General features: G+C 49.3%; 2 protein-coding genes across 2 annotated transcripts; one reads left to right on the forward strand and one right to left on the reverse strand.

Annotated features, from left to right (window-relative positions):
• Positions 1-1160, reverse strand: UCRPA7_8809 (putative pectate lyase b protein; the record flags this gene model as incomplete). Its single annotated transcript, XM_007921319.1, has 6 exons — positions 1-154; positions 202-378; positions 429-547; positions 612-718; positions 782-957; positions 1009-1160. The coding sequence occupies 6 exons, from the start codon at positions 1158-1160 to the stop codon at positions 1-3; spliced, it is 885 nt and encodes a 294-aa protein (XP_007919510.1).
• Positions 1161-16839: 15679 nt separating this feature from the next.
• UCRPA7_8810 (putative only prolin and serin are matching in the corresponding protein) lies at positions 16840-17478 on the forward strand (the record flags this gene model as incomplete). The annotated part of the gene is made up of 1 exon (XM_007921320.1): positions 16840-17478. One exon carries the CDS (start codon positions 16840-16842, stop codon positions 17476-17478), a length of 639 nt encoding a protein of 212 aa, XP_007919511.1.
• Positions 17479-18598: the final 1120 nt, after the last annotated feature.

The following is an 18598-nucleotide window of genomic DNA, read 5'->3' on the forward strand; positions in this document are numbered from 1 at the left end:
TCAGTAGTCAGCTTGATTCTCATCGACTTTTTCTAGTACTACTGACCCGACTTCATCAGAGTCTACGCTGGTGATAGGGACGGAGACGTTGCTGAAGACATTGCTCTGGACCAGCATTTGAGCGCCCATGCGAGAATTGATTGCCGAGTTCAAGCTGGATTCAGTTAGCAAATATTTTCACTTGAAGACGGAGGTACGTACTTCAAGAAGTAAGAGTTATAGACGTGGCCAGTTCCAAAACGGAGAGATGGTGCACGGGAGCCACAGTCCTTCCAGTAGTTGTGAGCGTATGTGATGCGGAGGTGGCCTGTATCTTCATCCGCATTATTATCGCTATGCCCAATGAGAGAAGTCTTCCAGTGATCATGGAAGTAGGTGCTAGACCTAATCAGCAGCGCACAGCATGAGTGAAGATAACTATGACTCACTATGAAATGGTTATGAAATCCGCGGCATGGGACGCGTCGACGAGCCCGTCATAGTAGTCCTTGTCTGCAACAAGAACAGACTTGAACTCGCAATGGTCGACCCAGACATTAGTGCTTGCCTAAACAATTAAATATATATGTTAGCGAGACAACGTCGGGATGTACGCGGTCAGTCGAGCTTACATCAATTTTGAGACCGTCCCCGTATTCTGCCTCCACATTCGAGGAGACAATATTACGAACAATGATATTGCTCTGCCGGCGGGCATAGAGAGCAACACCACTGAAGCCTAGGCGAATTGAGGTTAGTTATTACAGCCAGTAGAACGTTGTCCCTATGATTTTAAACATACCACCACCGGGCAAACCGATGACTGACTTGTTGCTTCCAATACGAACACTCAACGCCCCAGAGATTATGCCCTTTACCATAACAATTCTGGCAGTTGCGTCTTTCTCGTTAACTGCCTCGGTAAACTGAGCAAGGGTTGACACAGTAGTCACAGTACCGCCCGAGCCGCCGGTCGTGCTAGATATCTTTAGCGTTGCCCTTGAATCTGCGATACATCGGCTGTCTTACCCTCCATTCTGAGTAGCGTATCCCAAAGTTGCTTTGTCCGAAACGGATGCTCGCTTAGCCAAACGAGCCTTTTCTGGGCTCCCATCGACAGTTGGAGTAGGTGTCGCGGAAACCGCCGCGAACAAAACCGTGAGAATGGAAAATACCTTCATGATAGTGTATCAACGTACTTCAAAGCTGATTATTTACAGAGAATAATGGATTCTGACGGGGAAATGGGCCGGATATCCTGATGTGTTCGGTCCCTTAAATATTCAGGCACTGAGAGTTAGCATGGAGCAGTTCCTTCGCACTTTTGAGCTTCTTTATACCCAACACGAGCATCTGGTTGGGAATACGGTCAAACTGTATATAAATGCTCCACGAATGATATGAGTGCTTGTATACTATCTAAGAAGTGCTTTGAGCCACGGATACTTCTGAAATAATTGACACAGTCCGGGCAAAGTTTGACAGCTCAAGAAGGCTCTCGTTAAGATCCTGCATAACTTGCCTATTTGGGCTCACTTCGGCCTGGTCCCTTCAAATCACATAATGATGTACCCCAGAGTCTGCGGAGTTTTGGATAGTAATTCCTCCAATCGTTTATCCTGACGCCGAAGTGGGTTGAATTAGACAGGGGACATATAGGTGGCAACGGGCTTGGCAACGGCTCAAGTGAGCTCCATTTCCACTTTCATATAGCACGTTTGTAAAATCCCGACCACTAATGAATAAAGAATAAGACCACATTCATAGCATACAGCAGAGTTTTGAAACATTGTTTCTGCACTATGAATATTAGCTGCGGTATCTGATCAATGGACCATGATTTGCAGATGATCTAAAATTATTAACGTAACGGGAGGTCCGTCTGCGATGTTGAAGACCTGCAAAACTCAAATTCAAGACGCTACTGGTAGACACACTTTTATAGCTTTAATGAGTTGCGTATTTGTCAGGACTATGCACGTTGCCGTTTGATAGTCTGTAGCCTAGCCTAAAGGACTTTTGTTCAGATCGCTGTCGAAATCCGCCGAACCTCGTCTTGGATATCCATCAGTGTGCGAAACGGAAGTCCAGTCTCTTCATACCCTCGTCTTTGGTTGTCAAAACGTATTGTTCCTGCTCCTCGGCAGTAAGTGCGTTCCACTTTCTGTCGCGGACCTTATTCCGCCAGATATAGAAAACCTTGACGAAATAGAATAAGCATATGTTGAAACAGGTGATCCCCAGAAGTATTCTGTTTCCACGATGATATAAGGGCTGATCATCATCCCTGTAGATGTTGCTCGCTATAATATTTCCGCTCTGAACGAACATGTTGTACAAAGCCGCGGAAACTGCCCTTGTGCGAACACTATTACTATTCTTTGCGTTCCACCCGACAAGTATCGCATGGCAATATGGATAGGAGAGAAGTCCTGTTAACAAAGCATAACGCACCCATGGAGATGCAGATGCCGGTAGTGTGACAAGGGCAACGAGCCAAGGGAAAATCCAAATGTTAGAGGTAGACGATACAATGGAGCGTTCCTTCACTCTGGAGGATATCCATGTAACGATTAGTAGATTGACAGCGAAGAGGAATTGCGATGGAATCGCCAACAGATTCGCCTCAAAAACCGAGAATCCGATTTTTCGAAGAATGTATGAGAGGTAGGTACCCGGAGGCGACGGTGGAATGTACGTTGTCAGTCCGATGATGTAGAGTGGCCACATCTCCCAATCCTTAGCAGCTTTCCATAAACGTTTTGGGTCCACGGCTTGCCGATTGTTCATATCTCCCTTGCTCGGATCGTCACGCAGGAGCCGGTTGACCATGATGTTCTCTTCGTGTTCCGTAAACCAGCCATTCTTGCCACGGAACCAGTTTCGGGTTTGGCAAGGCCCAGGAGGCATGACCCCCCAAGAGAAGATTCCAATGATGCACGTCAATATGCCTTCGAGGAGAAATAGCCACTGCCATCCAGACCAGCCGTTGACACCTCGCATTTGGAGAACCCCAGCTGCTATCAATGATCCAACAATATTGACAGTGCTTAGCGCGGTCCAGAACCACGCAAGCCGAAGAGGAAGTTCGGTCGACTTATAGAAGTAGGTAAGCCAAAGAACAATGTCAGGGATGAATCCGCCCATGAGTAGGCCGAGAAGGGCTTTGATGGCATAGAATCCAGATTTGTTTGTGAGAAAAGCTTGTGACCCAGCAACAACGGACCATCCAACCATGATGGTAGGTATCCACCTGTCTGCTCCTAGCTTCTTACTAATAAGGCCGCTGGGGAGTTCGGCAGAGAGAAAGCATGCTAGGAAGATTGTTTGGCCGTAGTTGAAGTCATTCGTATTCATGCCTAGCCATGTCAGATTTATAACAATCACGAGGAAGGAAAGATTAACGCACCAATTTCAGCGAGCATGTTGTCTGAAATAGCACGGTTGATGTTTCGGCGATGCATATCGAGCGCGCAAAACATAAGCCATGCCCAACACATAATTCTAATGTCAATTTTTCTGACCAATTTTCGTTCTTCTTCGGCGGTCCATCTGAAAGACTCAGTATGTTTTGATTCGAAGAAACAGTGAAGTAATCAAGGGGCTTGAAGAAAGTCTTCTCCGAACTGGTGTGAATTATTGACAAGATTAAGAAATCACTGACCTGTAGTTTGGGTCAAATCGATGGCGGTTCTCGTAACGAGCCTTCTCGAAAACATTGCGCCAGTGATCAGCCACTGCAGGTTCAGAGAAAATGTGCTCGTCAGACGACCCATATCCGTCACCCGGCACAGGGCTGTCTCGGGAGCTAGGTCGACTAGACTCAAGTAGATCTTGGCCATTCCCTTTCAGTTCGGGAAAGGAGGATTCTTTCGTCGTATCGGGTTGCACCTGCATTTTGAATATGTCCTTCCAGGGACGAGTTCGCCAGCTCCGTCAGAAAATATGATAACTGGAAGGAACAGCTATCATGTGCCAATGTTGACTGTTAGACACATGTTTGGTAATGCATATTATATGGAATAGCTTTATACCTCACATAAGGTTCTTAACGTGACAATGATATCATCCTCGGTCAAATTCTGATGTTGCAAGCCGTGCCATGGATCGCAACACACATGCCAAGCACGCATCATCAACATATCGTGAAACGCCTCTAAGCCACAAATGGAGAAATGTCCAGTACCTAGATGATGATGGGCTCTTATCTATGGCGTAATCCTTTGAGGGGATTGCGTTGCTGAAATAAAAGCTTGGCAGTGCCCTCTTTAAGAGGTTTCTCCCGCTGGCCAGTCAAAGCCAAGCAGTCACCGGAATCAGCATCCATGCAAATACATAGAAATGCCTGGAAAACAAATAATTCAATTAGTCAATTGATTGTTTTAGCCAGCGAGAGAAGTTTTGCTGTCCTTCCAATTGAAATCTGCAGGCTATATGTGGAGGCAGTCTCTGTTAGACGAATTACCTGGATAGCAACTGTCGCTCTCGGTTCTGTCATAACCTACAGCGCCGTGGCAGCAATACATGCGCTAGTCTTTGTTGTTGTTCGGAAGGAGATGGTTTCCCAATACATGCTAAAAATTTTATGAAGTTGTTCTGGTGAAAGGTACAACATCAAGTGGTCTACCTGGTTGCCTGTGCTTCCTATGGCTTGGGATAACGATGTCGATCCAATTCTAACCGTAGTGGGGGCCGCGTTCCTGGTTCTCCTTCCGATGCAGATGTGGTCTCAAACACTTCGAGAGACAAAGCCAAAAAGCATTTTAGTGCTGTGGTCATTTCTGCTATTTATAGGTATGATTTGCGCCTCTGTAGCTCAGGCATACGTAACCTTCTACTCGTTCCCGCAATTACGATTCTGCCCGCCCAATCGTCATGAATTGTTACCTTTGATCAACAACGGAGCACAAAATGTTGGCACAGGCTAGGGCCATAAGGACTGGTATCATTGGAACGTCACAGTATACGAAAAAGATTTCTTGAAAAATGCGACGCAACGAGCTGGTAGCATGTGTATATATCCATGCTTCGAAGCTTCCTGGCCACTCCGAGATCCAACAGATATATTTGTGGTGGACGGTGGTTATGCTCGCGAATTTGAGACCAACATAGCATATAGGCTGATGTTGGTTGTCTACGCTCTTGTCACCTCGTCGGCATTGTCCAGCTTGATGGTTATCATACTAGCGAACTCGAAAAATGCCCGTAACATTCTCGAAATGCGGTCCAACCTTACCCCATACAACCAAACTGGCACTGGGCAAAATAATAATACGACTTCGAATAAGCAGGACAACTTTTTTAATTTGAAAAGTGGAATCGGAGCCCATGTTCGACTTGCTCGTAGGGGGTGGGTTAAAAGAGTTGGCTTTTGGGGCAATGTTTGTCCATGCATACTCTACTACTTGCGCATTTAGACCTTTATGCTCTACATTTATGCAATGATGTTGAGCCCCTTGTGCTGAGCTTTTTTGTTGGGTATAATGAATGGATCATGTGGCGTGCAGACCCTGGACGAGAAAGCTTTCCCCATATAGAGCAGTGGAGTACGATCGCTGCCACTGTGCTGGTCATTTTTGCAGCAATGATCTCTCACTCTTTTCCTGGAGATGATAAAAATCAAGGCAATGGATAGAGCTAATCATAACTCGTGTTTACTGCGTCGAACTCCCTCTGAATAGAGCCATGCTTTGGCCAAAACGTTCATTCCATCAAGAGAACCGGATTTAACGTGGGCTATATCGAACGTCGGATTGGTCGAGCACTTCTGGTGGTGCTGCGCAGGGTCTTTGATTCAATATTTGTACTCATTGGCATACATGCTAAAATTATAGGCCAAATCTAACTCGTGTAAGTCGACACTTGTCAGTTGATTTAATAGCAGACATTTCCAGACCTCCAGCCTTTCTCACCTATAGGGGACGTTTGTAATGTTAGTTATCTGCATATTCATTGCTGATTTCATCTCTCATTGTCGACATTAGGCAAGATTGGATCATATAGGACGTCAAAGTCTGGGTTTTGTTGCTATCTGTAGTCCACAGGATAGCTATAGAAGCCGCATCTGCAAGGAAAATCGATTAATCTGGCCTAGATCTGATGAAGGAGCAATCCAGCTTAATAATAGCAGCAGCATGCTCTTGAAATATGAGTTAGCGCTCCTCTAGATGTATTCGAGCTCTAAAATACTTACTTCGTGACCAAGCCACAGCACGTTCCCCAAGAGTAAGCACCCTGCGGACCCTGGCATGCCTTACACTTCGCATCGCAAGCAGTCCACCCGCCTCCAGGAGTGCAGACGCCGACGGCATCGCACTGCTCATCCATACCGGTTGGTTCTGAAATGCCACCAAATCCACCTGGAGAACTACTAGTGGAATTACTCGTGGAGTTGTCTGCCCTTACAATGATAGCGCCATATTGTGCCTTCTCATCATAAGCTGGCGCTGCCCACGCATGGGCAGCAAAGACAGCAATGAGTACGGTAGAGAAACGCATCGTGATTTGGTGACTTTATTGACGAATATATGTTGGTGGTCAGAAGCAGTCGATGTCGAAAGCGATGAAGATGGAAAGTACGTCTGAAGTCTGTACTAAGTGATGAAATATCTTAGCTAGACAAGGACCTCATGCAGTTGACAAAAACAGGAAGAAAGTTTACATTTATACCTGTAAAGCCGGACTCGAGATCCTTCGTCCATTGAGGCAAATACATGAAGCTCGTATCCTAGGTCTGTAAGAATACAAGGTTAGAGTATCTGCAACATCCAGACTCTAAAAAGAATGAGATCCGCAGTCTATACAAACTCCTGATAGGAGACATTCCTTCATGTGAAGATCTTTGCTGGGTATGTGGACCTAATTCTTTAAAAGGCAAAATCCAGGCATTGCCATGATAGGCTTCTTGGGAATGTTGAGAAGATCCCGTGTTCATGTTCAAGGCATGATCTTCATCATGGGTGAATAGTCAGGACGTCAGTACCCTAGAACCTGCTGATCGTGCCTTTCAAGATGACATGAGTATTTGAGCGTACAGAACAGGAAAATACCAAGAGCCAATATGTAACCGGCTCGGCATCGTAAGGCTGGCTGAGACATTTCAACTGGCTTTTGTCTCTAGAGGTTGACCGGAATGACGCGAGTAGTTGATCGCCTTCTCACTTCGTACCATGTAAGACTAGGCTGGATATGGACAACACTACCTATACAGAGGGCAGCCATCTCTCGGCTGAGTCGATACGCAAACGCTATAAAACGTCAATGCAGCTATCAGAAAGCCGTCACCACCAACAATGCTCACTTAGAGTTTGGAGCGATGGGCATATCTCGTAGTTACGCGATGATCAGCATATCTACAAGTAGTAAAGGCTTCAAACCGACAGCCCACTGAGACAACCTACAAATATGTGGCCAGGCGGCTAGTGTGGGATTGACTGCAAGAGGAGTTTGCTGATCGCAAATGCTTTGCAGCGAGGCGACAGCCGACACTTCCGGAGTATGCGGTACGCCAGCGAGAAACTTTGGTGAATTGTCGATGTGTCCACCGAGATGGGTTAGAATGGCAATGCCTCACCCATTTCAAGTCACTGGAATGGGGGCCTGGGCAGCATTCCTTAAAGACAAGTTAGTGTTGTGGGGAAGACTTTGACAGCGACGCTATGTTATCTAGTGCATCTCTCACTAAAAAGACAGACGAAGACACACATCCTTTTCGAGAAAACCAACGCTGCAGTAAGGCCCAAATTCTTATAAGGTCTCGAGTGGATGATCAGAGAAGCAAATACGAGAGCTAGCCTATGTTTGTCGAGGGTCACGATATTTCCTCGCAGTCTCGACTTCGAATCGGTTATTGCTTTTTGAGTCGCGGAGGCATGGTCAGGTAAGTATGTTTGAAATTTATTTAATGAATGTATGACAATGACTGAACTCATATTTGAGATGCTTTAAGCAAAAGGATTTTTGATGATTTAACTTACGTAGTCATTGCTAGAAACCTTATTAGTATGTGTGTTCCACCTTCATTTGCAAGACTATGTACGGTAAAGCCAATCCAATGGCCCGCTACGACACATTTTTATTAAAGTGAACAAGCAATTTGAATTTATTAGGACGATATTCAAAGACTACGACAAGATGTATGCTTGACTAAGGGCGAATTCGAAGCATGAGAAGAGTATCAAGTCAAAGAAACCACAAAATCGGTGTTTCACCTAAAGACACCTTGGCCCAAAACGCGTGTTCTTGTCTCATATTTGAAGATACGGAGGTGATGAGATGTGAACTTCAGAGAAGGTTGTCTTAATGTGTATGCATAGTATAGGTTGATCTTATATTTCCTATTAATTAAAAGGCTCATTGACTGGAAAAGGAGAATATTATCACAAGTGGTGCTTTGCTATCGCTCAGGCTCGACCACTTATGAATGATCATAAGCTGGTACTTTGGTCATTCAGGTGTGTAGTCACTACTAGTGAAACATTCATCCTTGTTGACAATCTTTTTGAATTTGGGGTGGTTATGTGACTGACTGGTAAAGATTAATAAGCCATCTCGTTTTCGGTATATCAATAGTATTCGAGGTCAGCGGAGATGGAAACGCAGCATACATCAATGAGTATGGCCAGATTGTATTATTAGAATGCCAATAATTATGGAAGTGCTTCGGATCATTCCCACGAAACCTAATGGCGAATGCTGCATCGGTAGACACCTGGCCCAACGAACCCGGTCATCACGACGAGAATTGTGGCGCACTGCTAATTCAGACGACTCACGTGTCTTGCAGATTCTTAGGTGGAGGTAAGTATAATAGGCACTTAAGCCGATGCAAGAGACAGTTGGTGCCGGGTCCCCCGCTGAAGAAACATGGTCGAGAACTGGGCGATCGAAGATCGCGCGGAAAGATTTGAGCAGAGATTTCTGTAAGGTAGGGTAAGTACTCAACCGAAAGCTGACTTGCATGAAGCGTGCCACACCTACCAAAGTTATCCTGGCCTTGGTTTGCTCGAATGTCTACGTACTTGCTAGTGTGCTGGGGTTGCCATTGACCGGATGCGGCTTTTATTTGACAGTCCTGAGCGTACCTGCTGAGGTGGTGTGGTAGAGTGTGGGTGCCGTTTTCCCACATGTCCTGCATCACCGGCGAAGCACCCGCTGCGAATAGGCGAGCGCGACCGCCCTCCACCATGATAGACTACTGCAAGGGACGAGGAACGACGGCTCGAATCGTAGAGGAAGCTCTGCATGCAAGGCCGACGAAGCCTAGCAACTTTAGAAGCTCACGGAAGCCGAGCAAGAAGCTTGCCACAACCTGGCACATGCGTCTAAGCGAGGTCGATAGATCAACCGGCGCGAGGTGTCATACTACGAAGGAGGGCGGCAGACACCCTCCGTTCCTGGGGTCGGCAATCGGTCATTTTCACTCTGCGTAGTAGATATGTGATCTCCTACGTTTAAATTGGTAAGCACCTGAGCCCGAGAAATCTGTCATCCGGAGAAATGCGCCGAGAGTAAAGTAGGTTGTCCCGTTTGATGATCCTAGTGACCGTACATAAATTCCTAGCATTGCTCAAGTGACTCTAGGCAAAGGTTTTGAAGGTAGCGGGGTAGAAACATTCTCGTAACTACATTGAGGCACTCGTGACTCAAGCCGAATTTTGCTTCGAAACGACAAGGGACTGGGCTTCGGGTCGGGATCCATGAGGAGGAATATAGCCAGCTGGCAATGGACCGTGGTTGACGGAGTCGTGGCGCATTGCGAGCTGGGCATTGTTGAGGTATGTTGAGTAGCGTAATCAAGTCTGAAGAGCAATAGATGGGTGCTCGCTCGCTATCTTTGAGCATAGAAAAGCAACATATAATGCAAGACGAGATCAGGTCAACATTTTGTTTGATGGGAGATGCAGTTGAGATAGTCCCTACAGCAGAAACGCTATTGGCTCTCGGAGATGCACCTGAGCTGGGGGTGAGCGTTGTTACCATCAGCCACTGCCCACGAGTGATGCATCTACTCGGACTAGACACTAGAAATACACATGCATATGCATGGAATAATTTCCTCGAAGCAACCCAACGCTTGTGAATGTTAGTAGGCGATCATTTGCATTTGTGTCAAGAATCTTCTATTCCCTAGACGTTGAAGCAAAGACAAGTACCCATTATCTGGCTAACAAGAGTCGAGTAACCACAGCGAAGGTCAGGCGCAGTTGCTTTCCAATCCTGACGAGATAGAGCAATTTGCTATGGCGTTTCGATTAGCTTGGTACACGGACTGTCACTAAGATGGCGCTGATGAATACACCCGCGATGGGTCCTCGATTCTCAACTTCCGCAGCGAGCTTATTCCGCATGTCCTCCATGCGAGAGGCTGGGGAACCTGGTTATATAATGATGGATATGTGTTAACAGCGGTACAGGATGAGGTCTAAGTAGGAATTGGAACCGAACAACATGGTATGGCATTACTTGAAGGATTGTAGAGCTTCTCCGACACTGATCAACTGATTGATCGATGCTGGTAAGCCATCATTGATGCCTTAGAAGGAGCCTAGCACAGTGAGAGACGAGGAAACAAAACATTTCACGCGTCTCGCTGATCACTGCCCTTAGTCACCATCAACACCACTACACCATCATACACGTACATGTAGAGCTTGGCACATATGTACTCTACGACAGTCCATCACAGTGTATCTTGCCACTGTCCGTCGGGGTTGACCTCCGCGAACCCAACAGTAATTATGAGATACCTATTGCTTCGACGGCCTAGTGCTACGAGAGGTCGTCCCAGATCCTAATGCCTAGGATATTCGATGATCGTGTATCCCGACCAGCGACGGCATTCTGCCCATTCCCACCAAATCTGAGTGTCACGCAGAATGGTACTGGTTGCCTTTGGCTGTCATTTGCACGTGTGCCAACTGGAACTCAAGGAGCCTTAAGAGCATGCCCACGCAGACGCCCGCTCGTCCCGAGGATCGGGAACATTCCGTTGCTGCTGGACCGTGCTTGGTTTGCGAATCCACTTGGTATACGGCTTTAGCTGCAAATGGATAAGTATATGAAAACCCATCGCTGGCTTTTTTCCTTAGTTCACACAAAAATGCTGTCAAGAAGGCACCGGTTTTTATTAGTGAGTGGATCGCCAGGGGCAAAGCAACTCTTTGTGTTGTACTACAGTATTGTGGTCGTCGCTTTCGAAGACAGATTGCTAGACAGAACGTAAAAATGTGAGTAGTTGGACAGACCTTCGGTCAGCAGTGTTGCTTTGTTATGACCGCGGGGACATCTGCCACTCAGATACTTGATGAGAGCGCAAGTCTATCCTTACAGCAGTCGTCCAATATTCCCGGTGTATGAGCCCAGCGGAACCGAGCCGCTTCATTACATTTCCGTGGGGAGAAATCACAGCCATCAGCGGGAGTCGCGGCGCAAACCCTATCTATGACTCCAGCTTCACCCGAAAGCTAGCCCGCCAGCCTGTAATAACACAGGCTTGGGGGCGATGCAAGACTTTCGGAGGATTGGAGGTCGCAACCCGGTCGGGGAGAATCGCAAGAGAAACGACAGGGACAAGGGCACTCAGAAAAACATCACTGGCTTGACTGGATCCTGACCAAAGCAATTGGCCCATCAGACTCGAGCCAGACCGAAGCTTCCCCTCTTGTGCAAGCCTCCACCGAGTGGGCTGTGGCTTGAGTTGCGTGCTTGTCCACAGCCGAGGGAGGGATGGGTGCCCCCTGATGCATCGCCTGAACGCTTCCATTCTGCAGCAGTTTATAATACATGAAGATATGCATGGGTGCGTTCTGTTCCCAACAAAGCGCCATCCGACTCAAGAATGATCGGATGCTGTCCGTGAGGTGCAAGTAGCATCAGACATTCTCGCATGTGAAAGGCCTCGTAAATATCAACGAAATAAGTTGGTGACAGCTCATTCAATATAAATGGAGTCTCCATAGTGCCAGTTCCTAGAACGCAATCAGCTCCCCCTTCAATTGTGGCACATTATGAAGTGTTTGCGCCCGTGGCTTCTCATTTCTTCTAAAAAGTAAAACAACGTGAGGGGTACAAGAGTTCTCCGGCTGTGTAGGCGGATCAAGCAGGCTTTTATCATATCTGAATGAGACACCAGATAAAAAAGAAAATCATCGGGCCAGGGAATTGTAGCTCAGGTATGCGATTATTTCGCTTAGACAGGCAAGCAGAGCCCTCTCAGCTAACTCGCACTGGCAGAGATGATACTTTGGCTAGGCACTACTCCGCCCGAGTGACCTCAACCAGTAAGTCTTGTCTCCAGGACTGCACCATAGCCCACTTGCTAAGCAACTTCGTGGTAGCTGACAGTAGTTACTGCATTGCAACAAAATTGGCGTTTATGACCAAAGAAGCTTGACTTGTACTGGCACTTTACTAATAGGCAACGGAGGACTACAGACGAGAGGAGCATAGCTGCACCCAGAGGATCTGGCACAATCGAGAGAGCATTGAGACTACAGTAGTCCCTCAATTCACTCTAGTAGTAGCATCTCTCCTGGGCCCAGTCCAAGGATAGCTTAGGCATTGGGGAGCACCAAGTCGCTTGGGGCCCCGCCTGGCTGTCAGGGCAGAAGCACACTTGGGTAGCACTTAATCCACCCACACCAGGCTTGCACACGTTTTCCATTGCTGCCGTCCCTCCGGCTCGGCCTCCATCAGTTCCGCACGTTGCAGTGTCGCCTCTATAACCTTCGTGGCTCGCCCTAGGTTCAGTTGGAGGTGCTGTGCGTCTACCACAGACTGCTGTGTCCTGCTCTTGGAGCTGTCCCTTTCCGTCGGTTTCATACCCGTTCGGTCATCTTTGATCTATTCTAATCCAGTCTATTGTGTTGTGCTGGCCATCCGAACTGTGGAGAAGCAACAGCAACGTACTCAGGTGCTTTGCGAGGGCAGAGCGACTTACACGAGGATATCACGAGGATATCACGACTTGAACGTCGGCTAATAATTACCAGACCATTGGCTCACGTGTGCATCAACCAGCCGTCCGTAACTTCAAATCCCAGAATCTTTCAGTCCTACTCTGCCAAAACCTAATCCTGTCTCGGAAACAACGATTCATGTGTGCGTAAGGTGCTCTAATCGATCTTGTTGAGCAAAGCTCCAGGAACAACAGACAATACCAGACTAGCAAGTAGAGCCAGGATAGCTTGCGGACTGGTGGTTCGTGCAGAAGAGACCTCCCTGGCCCGACCTTTTGGGACAGCTTCAGAGTAGACAGCTGCAGACGATTTGATTGGCAATCCGGCAACCTCACGGAAACGAAAACCTGAAGCTCCGGGGACGACAGCTCACTCATTGCACCCCCAGTTGATCTTGCTTGCTTTGCTTGCTGGCTCACCCGGCCGGTTGGCTTGCTTGGAATCAAGGCACGGGCGCAACCACCACACGACAGCATCCGCATTCCTATTCGATCCTCACGAAAGGCGGTGGACGACGAGGGCCCTGTTGGTTGCTGCCCACGCCGCCCGACTGCTACCTTCACGCAGCAAGCTACCGTGCCCGAACTACACGTGGAACCAGTGCTACCCAGCTGCTGTGTGCGACACCCCTGACGCGCTGGATACGTAGGTGTGCAAACCAAACCACGTATCGCGGCCATTTCCAACTTGCCCCGCGTCTATTTGAAGAGCTTCTCGGGGATCAGGACAAAAGTGGCCTGGCCTTGCCCTGCCTGGGACTGCCGCGTCGCGACTTGATTCTCTCAAGCCTCGAGGGGGAGGGGGGGAGGCCATATTCCACCAGGGGACGTGTTGGCATTGCAGCTCCCAACCGCCTCCCGTGACCACTTGCACCCACTCTTGGTGACTGGGCTCTGGCCGCGAAAGCCACGACTTGAGACGAGCGAGAAGTGAAGAGAAAGAAGCGAGCAAGCACGACAGGATCTATTAAAGACTCAAGGGCTTGAGTGTGCAGCTTCAGTGTGGGGGGACACAGTAGCGAGCGAAGAATCACGGCCAAGGACTTGCCTCTCATCCAGCACACTGACGCCGTGCATTCACACGTACATTATATGAGAAAAGGGTCTGGTTGAGGAGTGTGGGGAACTTGTTGATATAAGTCCCGACGATAGAAGCCTGCTCTTGGGAAAGGCGATTCCATCGAACAGCAGGGACAGACGAACCTTCTTTCCTCTGTTGCGGCTCTCTCTATTATCATTGTTGCGATACAGTATTGCTGTTGTTGTTCTTTATTATCTATCCAATCCTCGACTCCCCGGAAACCGGCTGTCGACATCCACACGCCCGGGCCGCCGTCTTACACACATTAAACCGTCACCACCAAAATAGACACCGAGACAATCCCGTGTTGCGATTGAGGTCGAAACATCAAAGTCAAGCCACGACTCATAGCCATTTCAGCTACTTAAACATAACATCGATAAGCTACTGGCAGATTGTCGCGACTGAAGACGGCACAAGCAGAAGCAAGAGAACGCCCCGAACGATCAAAAGAAAGCCTGCGGAACGCCTCCAAGTGCGGTACTGTACCCATCATACGCATCATCATCATCATCATCATCACCAACATCCAAGTCCTTCTTCTTCTTTTTCTCCTTCGGCTTCGGCGAGACACACACACACCACACCACACCACACGGGAAGACGCAGGTCATCATCTCACACTAGTCCAGGTCCCCAGCGCAGGTGAGTCGTACAGTCCATACCATTCTCATCATCGAGGTACAGCATTCCCACCCCAAAGTCCCAGAGAGCAGAGAGACCGCACCCCGCATTGAGTCTTCCCGTTCCCCTCCTCCCTCCTCTGTCTTCCCTCCTCAGGTCAGGCCTCTATCGCCAATAGCCAATAGCCAATAGCCAATCATTCTTCTGCCCAGGTGCCTGTATGTCTCTGTTTCTCTCTCTCTCTCTCTCTCCCGTCGCATCGCATCGCATCGCACCGCATTGCATTTCAAATGGGAGTGAGGTACCCTTCAACATGCCTTACCTTACTTATCTTACTTCACCCCTGGGGACTATTAGTTAGTCTCTACTCTAATGCGAGCTCTCAACCTATTTTTCAATTGGTGTCTTCCCTTACAATCGCCTCACACTATTTTCCATTCTCTTTTCTCTTATCTTGCCACTCTTTGCAGTGCACTGTGCCGTACAGTTTGTATAGGATGGGTGCCTGACTCAATCGCAGACTGACCGACTGACTGGCTGACCCGACCCGATCCAGCCCTGAAGAGAAGGTGCGCCGTTGTACCGCGTGCGCTCCCTCCGGCTAGCGGGCGCTAACGCCTAGCCTGCTTACCTAACCCCTAACTTACCACCCGCCCGGGCCTAGACCCAACCACCAAGTTTTCACCATCTGCGCCGCCCACGGCCAAGCAAGCAAGCACCCGATTCTCTCTCTCACACACACTCACCCTCACCCTCACACGCACCACGCCATACCCAGTCGCACTTCGACTGCTGTCTGTCCGATCTTCAGGTTCGGTCAGTTGGTGATCGACCCTGCACTGCTGTTGATGTTGGCACGCCGGCACCCACATTGACGCAGCAGTCACACACGCGAACACACACCAAGTCGCGGCATTACCAACATCAAAATACCAACACAATACCAACAAGACACCAGTCGATCGATCTACCGACCGCAGCATCGCCGACGGCGGACGACGTCTCGATCATGTCGCCGAAGCTGCGACCGCTGATCCTGCCCCAGGTGGTGGAGGCGCGAGACAAGATGGCCCAGCTGCAACAACTCCATACATCACCAACAACACCCGTCTGCGAAACGGACGCCGACGGCCAAGCGATGGGGGCCAACGCGATTCCCACAGCAGCTTCGAGTTCTACCGTGAGCACAACAATCACAACAACAACGACGAATTCCTTCACCTACTCCAATGCGAATTCTTCCTCGTCCGATCTCGCCTCGCCTCTGACTCCCACCTTCTCCCAGCGCGGCGGCCACGCTCGGTTTTCAAGCTCGACCTCGTCCCTTGAGATACCACCTTCGTCCTCGTCATGCGCCGATAGTCCCGCATCGCCCAGTCAACTCGTTCATGGCGGCACAACCACCAGCACCAAGTCAGGAAAGCGTTCCCTACCTGATGTCCAGGAGGACCCGTTGGAGCGCGAAGATGAAGATTCCGCCGTCCTCGCTGATCAATTCGGCCTGTACGACTGCCTATGTACGTGCTGTGCCTCATTTGTTTTTAGTCCTGGCTTTGGCGCATTGACTAATTATCTTGCATTGACAGGTGACGAGCCTTGTATTCATCAAGAATCAGACATGATTCAGAGTGCGACATGGAGACAGGTCGAGTATGATATCGACTACGACATAGGCTTCCTGAGTGACGGAGACATCGATGCCACCTCGCCCACCACAAAGAAGCGCCGCAACGGCGCTGACTCGCCCCTGTCGGGTCTGGCGACGCGCATTGGCTCGAGGCTGCCTTCGCTCTATCGACGTCGGTCGTCAAAGCGCTCCAACCACACCTTCACGCCCGCTTCCGAGCCATCGCTCGAGCACACCTCGACTCTATCTCGCGCTCCCTCTAGTCGGTCATCCTCTCTCTCCGCGCCAAGTCGCAAAGCGCCTGATAGGACAAACGAACCCCCCTTGCCACCAACACCTGCGCTGTCCTTCTACGACAGCACAGAAAGTGTCGCTCTTCCGGTCGCTTTGGATATCGAGAAAGCCAACGTTCGGCGGAGCTTGGAGCGAGAGCGAGCTCTGGCGACAACTCCTCTTCTACCACCTCTCATGACCCAGATCCCTTCGTCCCAGAATCAGTCGCAACCTCCATCTCCACTGCAGTCGCCTACAGTCGCACCTCTGTCTAATTCGGAGCTCAACTCTCCCACCATGTATGCGACGCCACCACTCAGCACCAAGCCATCTTTCTCGTCCTTCCGACCGCCGCTCATCAGCAGTCTGTCTGCGCCCGTCATCACCACAGTTGACGCAGCAGCAGCTCTTCCTAACCTGCTCGAGCCGTACGATTCCTGGTCAGACCGCCTCGGCCACGCCAATTACACCATCATGCCAAAGCCATACGTGCCCGAGGTCGCTGATTTGGATTCTCTCCGCCTGTTCCGGGCCGACTGGGATCAAGCGAGGGTTAACTTCACCAAGCATATCGTGCGCACAGGAGAGCACTACGGTACCACCTCCAAGACATACGCTCTAACCGAGGCGAAGTGGACGGAGACCGAGAAGGAGTGGAAGGTCGCGCACGACACTGTCATGGAACTCATTGCAGCGATGGGAAACAGCGATGCTGCTGAACTACATTGCATGCGCCAACAAGACGCCGCTCCAGCTGCAGTGCCTAGGGGGATGCTTGACGCAGAAGGCAAATTCCCTGACCTCGGAGATGTTGACATAGTTGGCCCTATGATGCGAGACGCCGTCATGGTTCGCGAACACGGCATTGAAGAGAGACAGAACGGCGCATCCAGGTTCTGGAAGAACTTGGCAGGCAAGGTTGGCCTGCGCAAGTGAGAGGCGGCCAGCGGCAACAATACCTAGGTCGATCGATCTATCGTGCCGCAACCCAAGTCCGCAAGGACGCCCGAGGATACGGCGCCATCTACATAATGACCACACACGACTTGATGAACTAGATTTGATCTGCATCTTGTTTCACGATCTCTACGTCTTCCTTTTCTCGTTTCCTGTCTTACATCGAAGGATACCCACCAAGCTTTCAGTCATTCATTACCACGACCAGCCTCGACAGGCATGCTCTTTGCTATTTTTACTCTGATTGTACTCGCAACTATCCTTTCACCCCCTTGTTGATTTTCTTATGCGTGACTAGCAATGGCAAGCCTGCTATGATATCGCACTTAACTTCTTGTTACTTAGACTAAATGTTTATTCTGGCCCGGGGCCAGCTTCGGCGTCGCCCGCACTATGGTGGCTATGGGTATGGGGTGTATCAACCCCTGACGCCTCCTCTTGTTGTATCTAGTTACAGTGGGCCAAGCGACGATGCTGCAAGGCTCAAATTTGAACAAACGGGCGTTTCACAGAGGTTTCTTGAGACTATTAAAAACACACGTGTTACTTTGGGTACATACGGCAGCCGGCGCGTGGGACTAAAGACCGGAGGGGAAAAATAGATATGGGGCGCCGGACCAGGAAGCCTTGCGGCTCGCGGCATGTCACAGATAGATACTGATCTCGTACGGAGTCGCGAGGCTACCGGCATGTTTAAATTGGGTTTTCAGGAAGGACGAGCCGAGGTGGAGGAGGCGAGGCGAGGCATAAAGTGGTTTGCCGTGTTGTACACCGCATCAATGTATGAATGCCCACTGGCGAGAAAGATATATACATATATTCCTGAGGATCTGCGCAAGACAATGTGCAGAGTACAAGAGGGACGGAAAATGGACGGGGTTGATGCGATGCTGACGCTGTGCTTCGTCTCATCAGTGGGAAGCACGGCGTTCGGAACCCCCAGCATCAGCGATCGTGTCACGAAGCCTCAGAATAGCTGTTGTTATGTAAGGCATAGCCGTCAAACAAAACAAAATCATTACAAACTAAACAATCTGCTCGCCTGCCTGCCTATCGTGTCTGAAGCAAACATGACGACCAGGGACCGTCGACGATTGTG

Source organism: Phaeoacremonium minimum (genome assembly GCF_000392275.1).
Source record: "Phaeoacremonium minimum UCRPA7 unplaced genomic scaffold PA7_03_scaffold_610, whole genome shotgun sequence".
NCBI classification, from domain to species: domain Eukaryota; kingdom Fungi; phylum Ascomycota; class Sordariomycetes; order Togniniales; family Togniniaceae; genus Phaeoacremonium; species Phaeoacremonium minimum.